The sequence below is a fragment of the Bos indicus x Bos taurus genome, chromosome 19 (genome assembly GCF_003369695.1).
Source record: "Bos indicus x Bos taurus breed Angus x Brahman F1 hybrid chromosome 19, Bos_hybrid_MaternalHap_v2.0, whole genome shotgun sequence".
Classification (NCBI taxonomy): Eukaryota; Metazoa; Chordata; class Mammalia; order Artiodactyla; family Bovidae; genus Bos; species Bos indicus x Bos taurus.
This window is the reverse complement of record NC_040094.1, coordinates 21795396-21813479: the sequence shown is the minus strand read 5'-3', so window position 1 is coordinate 21813479 and position 18084 is coordinate 21795396. Positions and strand designations below refer to the sequence as shown.

Sequence of the window (18084 nt, the reverse complement as noted above, 5' to 3'; positions counted from 1 at the left end):
AGAATACTGGAGTGGGTTGCCATTTCCTCCTCCACAGTCTCTGTTTTAAAGTCTACTTTGATAGTCTTTGTTTTAAAGTCTATTTTGTCTGATATTTATAAAGTCTATTTTGTTCGAGGCTTTTGAACTATGGTGTTGGAGAAGACTCTTGAGAGGCTCTTGGACTGCATGGAGATCAAACCAGTCAATCCTAAAGGAAATCAACCCTGAATATTCATTGGAAGGACTGATGCTGAAGCTAAAGCTTCAATATTTTGGCCACCTGATGTGAGAGCCAACTCATTAGGAAAAACCCTGATACTGGGAAAGATTGAAGGCAGGAGGAAAAGCGGATGACAGAGGACAAGAGAGTTGGATGGCATCCCTGACTCAATGGACGATAAGTCTGGGCAAGCTCCGAGAGATGGTGAAGGACAGCGAAGCCTGGCGAGCTGGAGTCTATGGGGTTGCAAAGAATTGGACACAGCTAAGAGACTGAACAAGAACCCCAGTATTCTTTTGGTTTCTATTGACATGGAATATCTTCTTCCATTCCTCACTTTCAGTCTCCATGTGTCCCTCACATCTGGAGTGAGTCTCATGTAGGCAATATATAGACAGGTTTTGTTTTTTCATCCATTCAGTCATTTCTTTTGATTGGAGAATTTAGCTCACTTACAATTAATTACTGATAAGCATATATACCCATTACATTTTGTTAACTGGTTTCTGGCTGTTTTGTAATTCCTCTGCTCCTTTCTTTTCTCTTGCTCTCCTCCCTTTGTGATCTGATGACTGTCTTTAGTGTTCGGTTTGGACTCCTTTCTCTGTATCTTTCACGTCGCAGTTTACATCTTTCTATCTTGTGTCTCCATTAACAAATTACTGTAGTTAATAGTTCTTTTATTTTCCTTCTAATCCTTTTATACCCTCAATATATACTTTTATAATCAGAAAAAGTGGTACATTTATTTTTATAAACACCATTGTATAATCATGCCTCAAAACAACAAACCAGGGATCTTTTTCATCAGATTAACTGTAATCAAACATATAAACCCATCTATGGAAAATCTTGCACTTTAAGATTTATGCACTTTAAGATTTATTTCTTGGTCATAAGACATAAGCTATGAGATGGTCCACTGCTTTAAACATAGTTCCATTTATATGCAACAGAACAAAATGTGTGCATAAAATCAAACTGCTACAATATGTGGGCAGACACATAGATTCACATATTTAACTCAAAGTAGTAAGGACCTCAGGTAAAGGTAAGTAACTCATAAATGCTTTAGAGACCATCTGTAGATGGCAAATCTAGCAATCACATATATAATCAAGTGTTTAACAAGTATTCGTTAATATTAAGACAATTATATAGTGGAAAATTATTTAAGATCTAATTTAACAGAGCAAATATAATATACACAATATATATAGAATATATATATAACCTAATGTATATATTATATACAACTTATATACATAACCTTATATATATCAGATAACCAAAACGAAACCTTTAAAATATTGCTCCCTTTAGTGACCAACATAAAAAATAAAAAGCTGTAGTTTGGTATAGAAATGGAGGTAAAACACAGATCAAAACTTACTACATAGTAATAAAGAACATGCTTACCTAATTCAATACAAGTTATACCGAGAGACCATACATCTACTTTTCCATCATACTGTCCTTCATCCATGGCTAAAATTACTTCTGGGGCCATCCTAAAAAAACAAAATGTCATTTAAATTAAAGTTAAAAAAAAATGTATGCTAGTCTTTTAAAATGTAATGACTATCTATATGGAGAACACTTGTGTGGATTCCTGGCAAGACATCTGGACATAATAATTTTGAAAAAGAGAAATAAATGCATTACAGGTTGTGAGGTAAATATTTAACTTTGCTTGTATAGTGTGAGACTCATTCTCACCATCTATCATGATCATGTAACAGCATCCTAAAGGAAGGATGCCTGAGAGCAAGGTTGTATTCTGTATCTGTTCAAGTTTGTGGGTTCGAATATTGTATATCCTTTAGCCCAGTGATTCTCAAACATTTTGGTCTCAAGATTCCATCTGATTTTTGCTTGAAAGAGGGAATTTTATCACTGGCACTGAATACCATCAGTTGTTTCCCTTGAAATGACAAGCTCACTCCATGTATTTCAGAAAGTATCTGTCACACTATCCAACAATGACTAACCATAGCTTGTCAGTCTTCTTTCAGATTAGAATAGTGTTCCATAATAAAAGTGGCTAGGGCAGCTGATAACTAAAATCATCACAAAGTTATTAACTTTATAACCAACCAACATGTGTCTTGGTTATAAAATGAAACACAGGACTTCCCTGGCAGTTCAGTTAAAACTCCATGCTCCCAGACCAGAGAGAGCAACATGGCCAAAAAAAAAGCTAATTCCTATCTTTCAGTTCACTCACTCAATCCTGTCCAACTCTTTGCGACCCCATGGACTGCAGCATGCCAGGTTTTCCTGTCCATCACCAACTCCCAGAGCTTGCTCAAACTCATGTCCATCAAGTTGGTGATGCCATCCAACCATCTCATCCTCTGTCATCCTCTTCTCCAGCCTTCAATCGTTCACAGCATCAGGGTATTTTCCAATGAGTCAGTTTTTTGCATCAGGTGGCCAAAGTATAGGAACTTCAGCTTCAGCATCAGTCCTTCCAATGAATATTCAGGACTGATTTCCTTTAGGACTAACTGGTTTGATCTCCTTGCAGTCCATGGGACTCTCAAGAGTCTTCTCCAACACCACAGTTCAAAAGCATCAATTCTTCAGCACTCAGCTTTCTTCACAGTCCAACTCTCACATCCATACGTGACTACTGGAAAAACCATAGCTTTGACTAGACAGACCTTTGTTCGCAAAGTAATGTCTCTGCTCTTTAATATGCTGCCTAGGTTGGTCATAGCTTTGCTTCCAAGGAACAAGTGTCTTTTAATTTCATGGCTGCCATCACCATCTGCAGTGATTTTGGAGTCCAAGAAAATAAAGTCTCTCACCGTTTCCATCGTTTCTCCATCGATTTGCCATGGAGTGATGGGACTGGATGTCATGATCTTCATTTTTTCAGTGCTGTTTTAAGTCAGCTTTTTCACTCTCCTCTTTCACTTTCATCAAGAGGCTCTTCAGTTCTTCATTTTCTGCCATAAGGGTGGTGTCATCTGCATATCTGAGGTTACTGATATTTCTCCCGGCAATCTTGATTCCAGCTTGTGCTACATCCAGCCCAGCATTTCTCATGATGTACTCTGCATATAAGTGAAATAAGTAGGGTGACAATATACAGACTTGACGTATTCCTTTCCCCATTTGGAACCAGTCTTTTGTTCCACGTCCAGTTCTAACTGTTGCTTCTTAACCTGCATACAGATTTCTCAGGAGGTGGGTCAGGTAGTCTGGTATTCCCATCTCTTTTGTTTCACAGTTTGTTGTGATCCACAGAGTCAAAGGCTTTGGCATAACCAATAAAGCAGATATTTTTCTGGAACTCTCTTGCTTTTCCAATGATCCAACAGATGTTGGCAATTTGATCTCTGGTTCCTCTGCCTTTTCTAAATACAGCTTGAACATCTGGAAGTTCACAGTTCACATACTGTTGAAGCCTGGCCTGGAGAATTTTGAGCATTACTTTACTAGCATGTGAGATGAGTGCAATTGTGCGGTAGTTGGCACATTCTTTGGCATTGCCTTTCTTAGGGACTGGAATGAAAACTGACCTTTTCCAGTCCTGTGGCCACTGCTGAGTTTTCCAAATTTGCTGGTATATTGAGTGCAGCACTTTCACAGCATCATCTTTTAGAATTTGGAATAGTTCAACTGGAATTCCATCACCTCCACTAGCTTTGATAGTAGTAATGCTTCCTAAGGCCCACTTGACTTTGCATTCCAAGATGTCTGGTTCTAGGTGAATGATAACACCATCACAGTTATCTGGGTCATGAAGATCTTTTTTGTATAGTTCTTCTGTGTATTCTTGCCACCTCTTCTTAATATCTTCTGCTTCTGTAAGGTCCATACCATTTCTGTCCTTTATTTGTCCATCTTTGCATGAAATGTTCCCTCAGGATCTCTAATTTTCTTGAAGACATCTCTAGTCTTTCCCATTCTATTGTTTTCCTCTATTTCTTTGCACTGATCACTGAAGAAGGCTTTTTTAATCTCTCCTTGCTATTCCTTGGAACTCTGTATTCAAAGGGGATAGCTTTCCTTTTCTCCTGTCTTTAACTAGGATCTAATGTTCCTATGGTACTTTACCTTTTACTTCGTATGTAATTTGGTATTAAGTACAGTTGCTGACTGTGTCAATAAGATTATTACCAGGTACACTTGTGTATGTGGGTAGCAGGTACCCATGTGCATTTGTGGAAAGACATATAAATATGAGCTTAGTTCCTGTGTTCCAAATGTACTATACACAAATTTTAAAATATATTCACTTTATTGTAAACTTTCTATTGTCAATAGCAGGGTATTTCCAATGTGTTCTTTAGGATGTTGAAGTAAGTTTGAGAAATTATAGTTAGGAAAAATTAAATGAGTAATTTGTTCTTTATTGCAGAACGTTTGAGGGCCTTTTTAATATTTAATACACTGATGTCTAAACAGGGGAAGCACTAAGAAATATCATTCACTCACAGAACCCTTTTTTTAGAGAAGAGGACACTCTATCTAAACTAGGGTTTTACATGAGAAATTTTTGGTCATCTAGAGTAGCGGTCTTCAAATTTTTTTATTCATTATTTACCTTCAATGAATTTATAAAACCTATGTATCCCTTGCACATTTTTGAATTGATATATAAATTTTATGAACAGTTGCAAAGGATATAATGCACAGTATATGTCCACACATACACACAGAGTATATGTGCTTTAAAGATACTCAAAACTTGGGGTTGCAGAATTAGTTCACGCAATTTGTTAAAAACACTGCTGTGTAATATAATTAGCAAAGGCAGTCTTCATGGTCATATCAATCAGTTAAACCAGAATCACTTTGTGCCAGAAAGTCTGAATTCAATGCAAATAACATGTTAATGCATCCCCATGACAACCATGTCACAGTTATAAATTCTACACTGGAAAAAAAGAAGGGAAGGGGAATGACTGGGGAGAAAGTAAAAGCAAGGGATAAAAGGAACAGAAGACAGATAGATGACTGGAAAGGTACAAGGACTTGCCAAGAGTTTGTGTCCTGACTCGATCCTATATGTTCTCAAATTGTTCCTCTGGTGTTGCTTTGAGGCTTTGACAGTCCAGAGCAGTGAATCATTGCAATATTCAGGTTGGGTTAGAAGCCTTTCTTTTATAAAGCAGAAGGGAGATTTGAAAGGCAGGTAAAAAGATGACATAGTGGGCCTAAGACACCACTTTCAGTATACACAGAGAAAGAGGATACATTTGAAAGTTGAAGATCTGGAAAATTATTCCCTTCAAATTCGCTGACATTAATAATAAATTACTTATGGGTAAAATTAGATGATTCTATTTTCTTGGGCTCCAAAATCACTGTGAATGGTGACTGCAACCATGAGATTAAAAGATGCTTGCTTCTTGAAAGGAAAGTTATGACAAACCTGACAGCTTATTAAAAAGCAGAGACATCACTTTGCCAACAAAGGTCCGTACTGTCAAAACCATGGTTTTTCCAGAAGTCATGTACAGATGTGAGAGGTGGACCATAAAGAAGGCTGAGCACCAAAGAATTGATACTTTTGGATCGTGGTACTGGAAAAGACTCTTGAGAGTCCCCTGGACCGCAAGGAGATCAAATCAGTCAATCCTAAAGGCAATCAACCCTGAATATTCATTGGAAGGACTGATGCTGAAGCTCCAATGCTTTGGCCACCTTACGTGAAGATCCAACTCATTAGACCCTGAGGCTGGGAAAGACGAAGGAGAGGGAGCAACAGCATGAGATGGTTAGATAGCGTCACCAACTCAATGGACATGAATGTGAGCAAACTCCAGGAGATAATGGGGGACAGGGGAGCCCAGCGTGCTGCAGTCCATGGGGCTGCAAAGAGTCGGACATGATGTAGAAACTGAGTAACACAATTAGATGATGTCTAGAATTTCTTTCACATTTAGGGGGGAGAGGAAGAGAGGGAGAGGTGAATGCATAGGGCAGGACAGACCATGTGATAATATTGTTGGGCTGAGTGACTGGTATGTAAGGGTTTGTTATACTTCCGCCAAGTATTATGTATCTTTAAAATTCTCCACAATAAAAATAAAAACAAAAAAACTCCAGAGAACTCCAAGTCCACTACCAGTCTTCAGGTATTCTTAGTATGAACATCAATGATATACAGTAAACATAAATCTAAAGAAAATACAAAAAAAAAAAAAAAAAAACACACACACAAAAAAACAAACAAAAAAAAGAAAATACAAAAATTTCTACTTAGCATTTCTAGCTTCTCCCCACTTGAATTTTTATGAAAGTCCCCACACCCAACATGATGCAAATAATAGAAAAGAATGTAGAAAGAGGCAAATTTTAAAAATGGGGGGATGTAAAGGGAGCACTCCAAATCTGTATTTGAAACTAACTATAATATTTAAACTTAAAATGTCCAAAATAACATTTTGTTTTCAGGAAAAAGACAAGACACTTTAAAAAATGCACAACCATATACAACCACACACAATTTCAATTATGAGGATTAAATCCAGATAAGATTATTCTTACCAATATGGCGTTCCCACAAAAGAATTGGCAGGAGATGCCATGGAAGCAGATCCAAAGTCAGCAAGTTTCACCTGGCCTGGCTCTGTCAGAAGGATATTTCCTGCTTTGATATCTCTGAGTTTAAGGAACACAAAAAATTATTTCTCTTTCCTTCACTGGATTGTGTAAAAGCATGATAAAAATAAAATAAAAATTCATAAAATAGAAAAGGAGAAATCAAGATAATTAAGTCCAAGGATAATCTCTCAATTGGGGTAGAATTAATTAAGATCTAAAATAGAACACAAAAAATACAAAATTCATACTAAGTAACAATTTTGTAAAAGAGGAGGCAAAACAGCAATAAAAGACAGAAATTCAGGTGATTAAAGTGTAAAGTCTATATTTGAGGTCCTATTTATTGGTACAAACATGGTTTTAAATGGCTTTAAAAATTAAATTTAAATAGCTGACCACTCCTTTACAACGGTAAGATTTCTGAGCAGTCTACTTAATGTCAAAGAAAAAAAAAAAAGAAAAGCATTTCATGTCCCCAATCATTTTGAAACCTTAGGATAGTTTTCCTAACTAAATATGAAATGAAAACAAACATTTGGATAATGTAATATCCATGACTGTAGAGAATTACGGATATTTATAAAATGGGACTGTAAGTCCAATGAGCACCATAACATACAATTATCCTTTCAAAAACAGAAAAACTAAGTTCTTAAGTACTTACTATAGTACAGTTCTTACCACAGTACTGTAGCGAACATAAATTAATCTATGTTCCTTCCATTCATTTCTTTTTTTAAATGAAGGGGTACTTTAGGGAATTCTCTGGTGGTCCAGTGGGTAGAACTTGGTGCTTTCACTGCTGTGAGCCCAGGTTCTACTCCTGGAGGGGAACTAAGATCCCACAAGCCGCTAAGTGCAAAGAAGTTAGGTTATAATTCCAAATCTTCTATTCACTTATTTACTAGTATGGAAATTTCTCCTGGACCTTACTCTAGGACCTGATGCTACTATAAAGTTTAATATGCATTCCCTGATTCACATATATAATCAAAACATGCTAATTTTCTTCTAAAATAGGCAAAACTAATATCAACGCTAAAAATGCATTATAGAATTGCTTAAAGTTACTATTTATTATAAAGGATCATCAAGGATTAATACTCAAAAGCATAAAAAGTATTAAGTATCTTGTATTTATCCAGAGCATGGAATGAATGGAATAAATCTGGCATTATCACTTACCAGGAATTCAGAAGATCTAGGTTTAGTTCTAGTCTAAATCTATCTGGCTTTGTAAACTTTGAGAAATTAGTCACAAAATGGGAGAGCAGTTTCTTATAAGACTATGTAACCCTTATTGTCCTTTCCATTCCCCAAATTAAATGACTCCACAATTAAATTTCTACCACAAATCTATAAAGCGTACAATACAGGCAATATCTAAGAGATATTAAGGTTTGATTCCAGACTATCCGTACAAAGTGAGTATGCAATAAAGCAAGTCATATGAATTTTCTGGCCTCTCAGTGCATATAACAGTTATGTTTACACTACAGTGTAGGCTACTTAGTGTGCAATAGCCTTACTTTAAAAAACAATGTACATAACTTAATTCAAAAATATTTTACTGCTAAACAATGCCAAAACAATCATAATGGTAACATCAATGATCACTGATCACAGATCACCATAACAAAAAGGATGAAAAAGTTTGAAATTCTGTGAGAATTATCAAAATGTGAAATATAAAGTGAGCAAATGCTGCTAGAAAAATGGCACTGAAAGACTTGCTTGACACAAGATTGCTACAGACTTTCAATTTGTAAAAACAAAATATCTGTGAAGTGAAATAAAGCAAAGCACAATAAAATGTATGCCTGTACTTCAGAAAGTCTGGCATCATGTATAGACAAAGATAAAACTTATCTTAAACAGAGAGATCAAGTGTACCAGTATGTTGTTCTTAACATGGACAAGAAGAAATGCTTTTATTTGGCTATAACCAACAAAATTTCAGGGTTAGTAAGTTTCAGGGTTGGTAAATACAACAAGTCATTGCTTATTAGTATATAACAATTTTCAAACTACTTACCTATGGATCATGGTATGAGAATGTAAGTAGGCTAATCCCTGGAGAGCACCATGTGTAATTGCTGCTATTTCCACTTCTTGTAATGGCTTTTTGTGAACTTAAAATAAAAAAAGTTATTTGAAAATACTTTTTATTTTTCTTTAAAAATAAATATAGATTCCTAATATATAGGGCAATTTTTACAAACTAACAGTGTGCAAGAAGGGATATTCTCCTCAAGATAATAAAATAAGCCTACTGAACTTTACAACTTGTATATAGCTGTACCTAGCTGTGTAAGTATAGTTCACAGCCAATTCTGTCTAACCTGACAACAAATAAGCAATTATTTGGTGACTACAAAAACAAGAATAATAAATGTTCTCCCTTTATTCTCATATACCTTCACTGTGAATAGAAGAACAGATTAAGGTGAATGACAAAGAATAAAAAAAAAAAACAAGTCATAATGAGAGAAAAAAATCACTTTTATGCTACTATATAATATTTAATGACCACAGTGCATATTATGCTGAGAACATAGAAAAGTTTAAGATTTTTATTCTTTCTGAAAAATTTGTACGTTATTTTTTAGAAATTTCTCATTGAATTCTCATTTTATTGTGATAATATTATTTTTTCTTAATAATTAAAGGAAACCTACCTTCTAGTAAATCTGAAGCAGATCCTAAACAATATTCCATTACAAGCTACATGGGAAAAAAAGTTATGAAAGCATTAAAATATATTATTAAAAAGATTCTATTTGAGATTAAATAAATTTACCAAAGAGTTCAAGAAGACAGCTTAAAGCAAAACAAATCCTAGTCACCATTTACCTTAAAAAAATGAATATTTATGTATTTAGTAACTTGTCAAATGTGTAAGTAGTGTTAATGGTACATTTACCAACATACGATTACTTGTACAAGATGTGTATTTCAGATATAACTACTACTAAAATTATAAAGGAATATACATACGCTGTTACTATTAATCTATAGTATATAGTATGCAGCGATACTGAAAATTGCTAGGAAGCAAAAAACTGTTCTCTGAACAAAGCTTAGGTTACAGTTAACGCAAACACAGAGCATCTTGAGCGATGCTCTGTGTTGAGCATCTTGAGCATCTTGACCTGGCACATAGAAGAGCATCTCTTCTATGTGCCAGGTAAATCCTCACAAATACCTTATGAGGTAGACCTTATCACTATGCTTATTGTACAAATGGAGAAACTTGAGAGACAGAGAGGTAATCTCCCCAAAGTCACTTTAAAAACAAAAAAAACGTCAAAGTTTTTTTTTAACCACAGCCTTTTATTTGAGTACCACCACGACCACCATCAAAATTAAACTGGATGAAAATGCACCCAAGATTACAAATCTAAGTTCAGTATACTAAAATGAAAATTAATTGTGAATTACTAATTATTCAAAATAAGGAATCATTCTTATTTAAAGAAAATTTGCCTTTCTCTTAAAAGATACAGTTATTATGCCCACACTGCTACAATATTACTACCATTATCACCTGAATGGTAACAATGGGGCAAAATTAATTCCCACTTCTTCTAACAAAGTGTCTCAACTCTCTAACATTAGTATTATTCAGCCAAGGAATCATAACCAGTTCAAATTTCACCAGGACTCATCAGGACTTCAACAAGATCTTTGTGGTTAAACAGATTACATTTATGTCAAAGATATGCTAGATTTCATCTTCAAATAACAGAACTGCTTTCACCAATGTTTGATAAACCATTTGAAGAATGATACTACTAAAAATGTCTGAGAACATTTTACCAGGTACATAAAAAGTTAGCTAAATCTCTGCAATAAATTTGCAAAACCTGTATTATCTTCTTTGCCTAGGATTCTAGGAAAAGCTGCTCTTCCTCTCAATAAGAACTAACATTTCAGCCAACTAAAATTATAGCAAGGGGAAAGAATATACCTACCCATGCTGTGTGCTCACGTAAATAGCAGCCTTTGTATTCTATACTGTTGGGATGTTTTATTCTTTGTAGAAACTTGACTTCCTTAATAATATCCTGCCATTTCTGTGGGGAGAAAAAAAAACAAATAAAGGAAAAAATTATGAACAGCTGCTTTTCCTTAGCAAGTTGTATAAGAAAAAAATAATTATTAGACTAAGATGGGTTATCAAGGACATACAACTTTATTTGTAATATTTAAATACCAAAATAATAAATTAGAAACTTACGTTTATACAGTATATAACTCAATTTACACAACTTACAAAATTATTCCATTCAGGGTAGGACAAATTTTAGTTTTGTAAAATGTACCATCAATGGGTCTTATTAAAATTTTACAATCACACATCAGATATATTGATGAAAACTATATACCATATTTAGTGATTTTTCTTCAAAAGTTCAACTTCCCTTTCTTAATTGTAGCTTTTTGGTGTATAATTTACATAGCACAAAGTTAATCTATTGTGTTTTTGGCTTATATTGTCTGCCAAACATTAAGGTTTAGTTTGCTTTTTAAATTCAAATGAAGATTTTAAACCCCTAAGTGCACACCTTCTAAAATAAAATGTTAGAGAATAATTCATTACTATATGGGAAAGTGGAAACAGTGTCAGACTTTATTTTTTGGGGTTCCAAAATCACTGCAGATGGTGATTGCAGCCATGAAATTAAAAGATGCTTACTCCTTGGAAGGAAAGTTATAACCAACCTAGATAGCATATTGAAAAGCACAGACATAACTCTGCCAACAAAGGTCCGTCCTAGTCAAGGCTATGGTTTTTCCAGTGGTCATGTATGGATGTGAGAGTTGGACTGTGAAGAAAGCTGAGCGCCGAAGAATTGATGCTTTTGAACTGTGGTGTTGGAGAAGACTCTTCAGAGTCCCTTGGACTGCAAGGAGATCCAACCAGTCCATCCTAAAGGAGATCAGTCCTGGGTGTTCAATGGAAGGACTGATGCTAAAGCTGAAACTCCAATACTTTGGCTACCTCATGCGAAGAGTTGACTCACTGGAAAAGACCCTGATGCTGGGAGGGACTGGGGGCAGGAGGAGAAGGGGACGACAGAGGATGAGATGGCTGGACGGCATCATTGACTCGATGGACATGAATTTGGGTGAACTCCAGGAGTTGGTGATGGACAGGGAGGCCTGGCGTGCTGCAATTTATGGGGTCACAAAGAGTCAGACACGACTGAGCGACTGAACTCAACTCAACTGATATGGGGAAGTTCAGAGGGGGGTGGGGGGGAAACAGTATAAAAACATTTTCCTACATATTTTACTAACAGCATTCCTCAATGACACATACCAAGAAATACACATAAACCTTCAGTTATAAGCTACTCCATGACAACCTTAGACACTTAGGCCATGTCCTAAACATAGTTACTCTTAAGAAGCAACCAGAGAACTCTAAGAATACAGGATACTAGGTCCATATCCAGAGACTCCAGAGGTTTGGCAGGTGTGGGATAGGAACTAGGAAGTCTATTTTTTGTCCTTGTTTTAGTTTTCAATCTTTATCGTTGACTCGGGCCATATTTTCAAAGCCAGGGAAACTAGCATAATAGAAAACTTGAGAAAATATTTTGTACTAGAATGTAAGACCACATAATTCCAATGTTATTTCATAAGACCTCAACAAAATAAAGCAAAATATGTTCACAATTTTTATATAAAATGTGTAAGATATAAATTCTAAACTCAGAAAATGTTTCCACAGCTTTCAAATTTCAAAGATAGTTGACACTTTTAAAACAAAACAAAACCCAGTATTTTTTCAGTGTAAAGTAATGTCAAGGACATTAGTATTAGATGAGAATAGATGACTTCTAAATGAAACTTTTTATTCTAGGTGTGACTAATCAAACAGATTCCAATACAGTACAAGTGCACCTATGAAAGCTATTTCTAAAGTTGTGCTACAGAATGGAAAATAAGAGACAGTAACCGTATAAGAAGTTGAGTTTTTTAGGTATCAAAATGATGGAACAGTAATATAATAGTGTTGTTGTACTCATTGTATGATCACCACGAAAACAAGATTTATCATAAAATAATGAAATTCCAAAAACGTAGAAAACCAAAATCTTTAAAAGTTAAAGACTGATCCAGCAATTCCAACTCTGATCAAACACCTAAAAGTCTGTACAGAAACTAAGGACTCAAAAAAAGTATTTGCATGTTTGCTGCTGCTGCTGCTGCTAAGTCACTTCAGTCGTGTCCAACTCTGTGCGACCCCATAGACGGCAGCCCATCAGGCTCCCCCATCCCTGGGATTATCCAGGCAAGAACACTGGAGTGGGTTGCCATTTCCTTCTCCAATGCATGAAAGTGAAACATCAAAGTGAAGTCGCTCAGTCGTGTCCGACTCTTAGCAACCCCATGGACTGCAGCCTACCAGGCTCCTCCATCCATGGGATTTTCCAGGCAAGAGTACTGGAGTGGGGTGCCACTGCCTTCTCCGAACCTATGTTTATAGTGGCATTATTCACAATAACAAGGCAGCAACAGAAACCTAAGCATTCACTGACAGATGAATGGATGGATAAACACACACACACACACACTCACAGGAATATCACTCAGCCTTAAAAAGGATGGAAATTTTGACACATACCACAACATGGATAAACTCTGAGAACATTATGTTAAGTAAAATAAGCCAGTCACAAAAGGACAAATGCATGATATCACTTACATGAGATACTTAGTCAAATTCATACAGACAGAAAGTAGAATAGTGATTTCCAGGGGCTGAGGGAAGGAGGGAATGGGGAGTTGCTGTTTAATGGGCAAAGAATTTTAGGTTTTTAAGATGAAAAAGAGCTCTGGAGATGAATGGTGCTGATGGATACAAAACAATATGAATGTCCTTAATGCCAGTGAACTGAATACTTGAAAATGATTACAATGGTAAATGTGTTATATGTATTTCACCACAATTAAAAATAATTATGTTGAAAAATTAAAGATTTACAGATCCCAGTTTTTAAAAATAGACTATATTCCACAAAATAAATTCATGCAATTAAATATACTGAAAAGCACTAATCATAATATTAATGAACTAAAGTATACTCATCGTAGTATTAATAATTGTATTTAAAAATTTTTTCATACTAGTTTTTTATAATCAGCCCTTAATTTCCAAATCATTAAAAAAATTACATACATATAATTTACTATTAAATGCATCTTATCCTAGTTTACTCCTTTAGAAACTGATAATCGAATAATATATTATACCACAGTTTAAAAAAATTAGAAACTGGGGCCAAGTTGGGAAGCTTCTAAGATGCCAATAATGTGCTGATAATGGGCTCTAGGGACAAGTTAAATGGGTACACTCAGTTTGTGGAAAAAAACAAAACAAAACAGACTGAGATATATGTTGTATTTGTATGTACTTTCAGGTACGTTATACTTTTAGAAAAAAGTTCAAAATATCCTCAATTAAAAACAGCATGTCTTTTTCTAGCATGTGAATAAGAATGTAAATATCTCACTTACCTCAGTGGACTGCTTTCCACTGTAAGACATTTTCTTAATAGCCACCACTTCATTGGTGCGTACATCTCGGGCCTTAAAAAAAACAAAGAAAGGATCATTGTAAAAATTAACAATCTGGGCAATAATTTCTTTGAGAATAAAAGCATTCATAAGCTACCTGTCAAAAAGGACATCAAAACTGACTTTGAAGAACATTAAAAAACACCACCAATAACCATATAGTGAAACTTATCAAATCATCCAGGAGCTGGTACTTTGGAAAGAAATATAAAGCAGGGTTTAACTTTCAGAGATCTATTTAAGGAAAAAACAGAAATTTGAACAGCACTATAACAAAGAGACAACATGAGACTAGTATATATACATATAAGCCTATGCTAATCAATTTTGAAATTGCAATGAAATGGACAATTTTCTAGGAAGGAATAAATTACTACAACTGATATTAAGAAGAAAATATGAGTAAAAGAAACAATGGTGGCAGACTGAAAAGAACATCAATGAACTATCTTTAAAGTACTCTTGAGTGGGGAATTCCTTGGCAGTCCAGTGGTTAGGACTCTGTACTTTCACTGTGGAAGGTGTGGGTTTGATCCCTGAAGTCCATGGAATTCTCCAGGCCAGAATACTGTAGTGGGTAGCCTTTCCCTTCTCCAGGGGATCTTCCCAGCCCAGGGATCGAACCCAGGTCTCCCACATTGCAGGCAGATTCTCTACCAGCTCATCTACAAAGGAAGCCCAAGAATCCTGGAGTGGCTAGTCTATCCCTTCTCCAGCATATCTTCCCAACCCTGGAATTGAACCAGGGTCTCCTGCATTGCAGATGGATTCTTTACCAACTGAGCTATCAGGGAAGCCCAAATAAAGACCAGAAAACTCTAGAAATTTTTTAAATATTATAGAGCATTAGAAGAATTTTTCATTTGGATAAAATACACTATAATTACAGAAATACAAAAGATTTTTACTAGAAAAAATTTCATAATTTACCACACTTTTGTAAAGGGGGAAATAAATATATAAGCACTTCATAAATGCTGAAAATGTAGAAAGGGCCCCACTCTAAATACATTCAAATGCAAAAAAGGCCACATTCTTAGAAAACACAAATTAGAAATGTAGATTCTTAACATGATGAAAATGAAAGTCGCTCAGTACTGTCCAACTCTTTTCGACCCCATGGACTATACACAGTCCATGGAATTCTCTAAGCCAGAATACTGGAGTAGGTAGCCTTTCCCTTCTCCAGGGGATCTTCCCAACTCAGGGACCAAACCCAGGTCTCCCATATTGCAGGCGGATTTTTTACCAGCTGAGCCACAAAGGAAGCCCAAGAATACTGGAGTGGGTAGCCTATTCCTTCACCAGGGGATCTTCCCCACCTAGGAATTGAACCACGGTCTCTTGCATCACAGGCAGATTCTTTACCAACTAAGCTATCAGGGAAGCCCTTTCTTAACATGATAAATCACCTCTATTGTAAACAACTATTAATCAGGCTTAAGACAAGACTGCTAAAATGCTATCACAATTATTATTTAATAGTGCTGAAGTCAGTCTGAAAAAAAGTAACAAAATATAACAGGAAAGAACTAGAAGTTCCAGTTTCTATTTAACTAGAAAAGAAAAACCCAAACTCCTATGTGTTAAAAAATTATACTATACATTAAGAAGGTACATGAGAATAGCTGCGAAATAATTAAAGTGGATTCACTAAAAGCATCAGAACCATCTCAAAACATCTTTTGGAAGAACTCATCTTCAATTCAAATTTTAAGGAGTTTCCAAAGATAAAACTTCTAAATTATTTTACGGTGATGGCTGCTAAACTCATATTTACTGATAATGATTGAAATGCACACACAAAATCGGTGAACTTATGGTATATAATTTATACTTAAAAAAAGACAGCACATCTGTAAATTATTTCTCAAGAGTGGCCTGAAAAAAAAAGACTCTGTTAAGTGGGCCTTGGGAAACTTACTCACATTCCAATTTCAATTACCAGTGAATTGGTTAGGAAACTGGCACTACTTATTGTAATGGGTGAATCAGATCTATCCGCAGAAGCTCTGGCTTGAATATATAATAAATTTATTTTTTCAAAATATTCTCTGCTTATCTAAGAACCCCTTTATTTTAATCAACATTTCTAAACAGCTATATTCCTTTCTTTTGTATCAGGTGAGATATACTTTACATACCATACAATTTTGGCATTTAGAATATTCACTACATGCAACCAACACCACAGTCAATTTTAGAACTTTCATCACCTCAAAAACAAAGTCCAAACTGTTCGTTTAGAAATAGTTAAAATGGTAAATTTTGTGTGTATTATACAATAAAAATCTTCTCCATTAACAAAAAAAGATAGAAACTCCATACCCTTTAGCTAACACCCTCCTGTTCTTTTCTCTGCCCATGCAACGCCAAGCAACAACTAATCTACTTTTCTGTCTCTCTAGAGATTTTGCCCTTTCTGGACATTTCATATAAATGAAACCAGGTAATATGTGGTCTTTTGTGACTGACTCTTTTCCAGATTCATGACTAATGATACTGAGCATCTTTTCATGTGCTTCTTAGCTATTAACACATCTTTCTTGGAGAAATGTCAATTCAGACTTTTGCCCATTTTTAAATTAGATTGTTTTTTGATTGATTTAAGAGAGTTCTTTACATATTCTAGACACAAGTCCCTTATCAGATTATGGATATATGATTTACAATTTTTCTGCTCCTATTCTGTAGGCTGTCTTTTCACGACTTTGAAGCATAAAACTTTTTATTTTTGATTATAGTCAGTTTATTTTTTTCTTTTGTTGCTCATGATTCTGGTGCCACATTTAAGAATCCTTTGCCTAAACTAAGGACATGCAGATATACCCCTGTATTTTCTTCTAAGAACTTTACAGTTCTAACTGTGACATTCAGGTCTTTGATCCATTTTGAGCTAATTTTTCTATGCTACGAGGTATGTGTGAGGTGTGTGCATGTTTGTGCTCAGTTGCTTCAGTTGTGCCCAACTCTTTGTGATCCCATGGACTGTAGCCCACCAGGCTCCTCTGTCCATGAAATTCCCCAAGCAAGAATACTGAAGTGCACTGCCATTTCCTTCCCCAGGGGATCTTCCTGACCCAGAGACTGAATCATCTCTGGGTCTCCTGCACTGGCAGGCAGGTTCTTTACCACTAGCGCCTCTGGGGAAGCCCAGGCTACTCTCCAGTTGCGGTGCACAAGCTTCTCATTGTGATGGCTTCTCCTGTGTTGTGGAGCACAGGCTCTAGACACACGGGCTACAGCAGTTGCTGCATGTGGGCTGAGTAACTGCAGCTCACCGGCCTAGTTGCTTGGTGGAATGTGGGATCTTCCGGGACCAGGGATGAAACTGGTGTCCCCCTGCATTGCAAGGTAGACTCTTAACCACCAGACCCAGGGAAGCCATAAACTGCTATACTTTTAACTGGCCAAAGCTTAATTTAAAAGTGGGTACACTAAACGCCATGTAGTATTCTGGACTGGATTCTAGGACAGAGAAGAGACAAACCAGGAAATGTAGAAAAACTCGGGACACCAGTTCGATCCCTGGTTGGGTAAGTAAGATCTCACACGCCATGGGGCAACTGAACCCGCATGCCACAACTAGAGAGAAGACCGCACTGTGCAACAGAAGATCCCACAGGCTACAACAAACACCTACTGCAGCCAAAAGTAAAAAAAATTATTTAAATAATAAAAATAAAACCCCACATAATAAAGAATACATAAAATAACACATTATAAAA

The 18084-nt window shown here is 35.8% G+C and overlaps 1 protein-coding gene across 2 annotated transcripts in view; it reads right to left on the bottom strand.

Moving 5' to 3' along the window:
• Window positions 1-18084, bottom strand: part of TAOK1 (TAO kinase 1) — a 109735-nt gene that overhangs the window by 41258 nt on the left and 50393 nt on the right. The window contains exons 3-8 of one of the 2 annotated variants that reach the window (XM_027518488.1): window positions 14297-14368; window positions 10741-10842; window positions 9445-9490; window positions 8802-8898; window positions 6710-6823; window positions 1622-1713 (exon numbers count right to left, since the gene is read on the bottom strand). In XM_027518488.1, coding sequence (XP_027374289.1) covers window positions 1622-1713; window positions 6710-6823; window positions 8802-8898; window positions 9445-9490; window positions 10741-10842; window positions 14297-14368 — 523 coding nt within the window. Of the gene's footprint in view, window positions 1-1621; window positions 1714-6709; window positions 6824-8801; window positions 8899-9444; window positions 9491-10740; window positions 10843-14296; window positions 14369-18084 lie in introns of those variants that run through there. The other variant, XM_027518489.1, reaches the window with a different exon arrangement.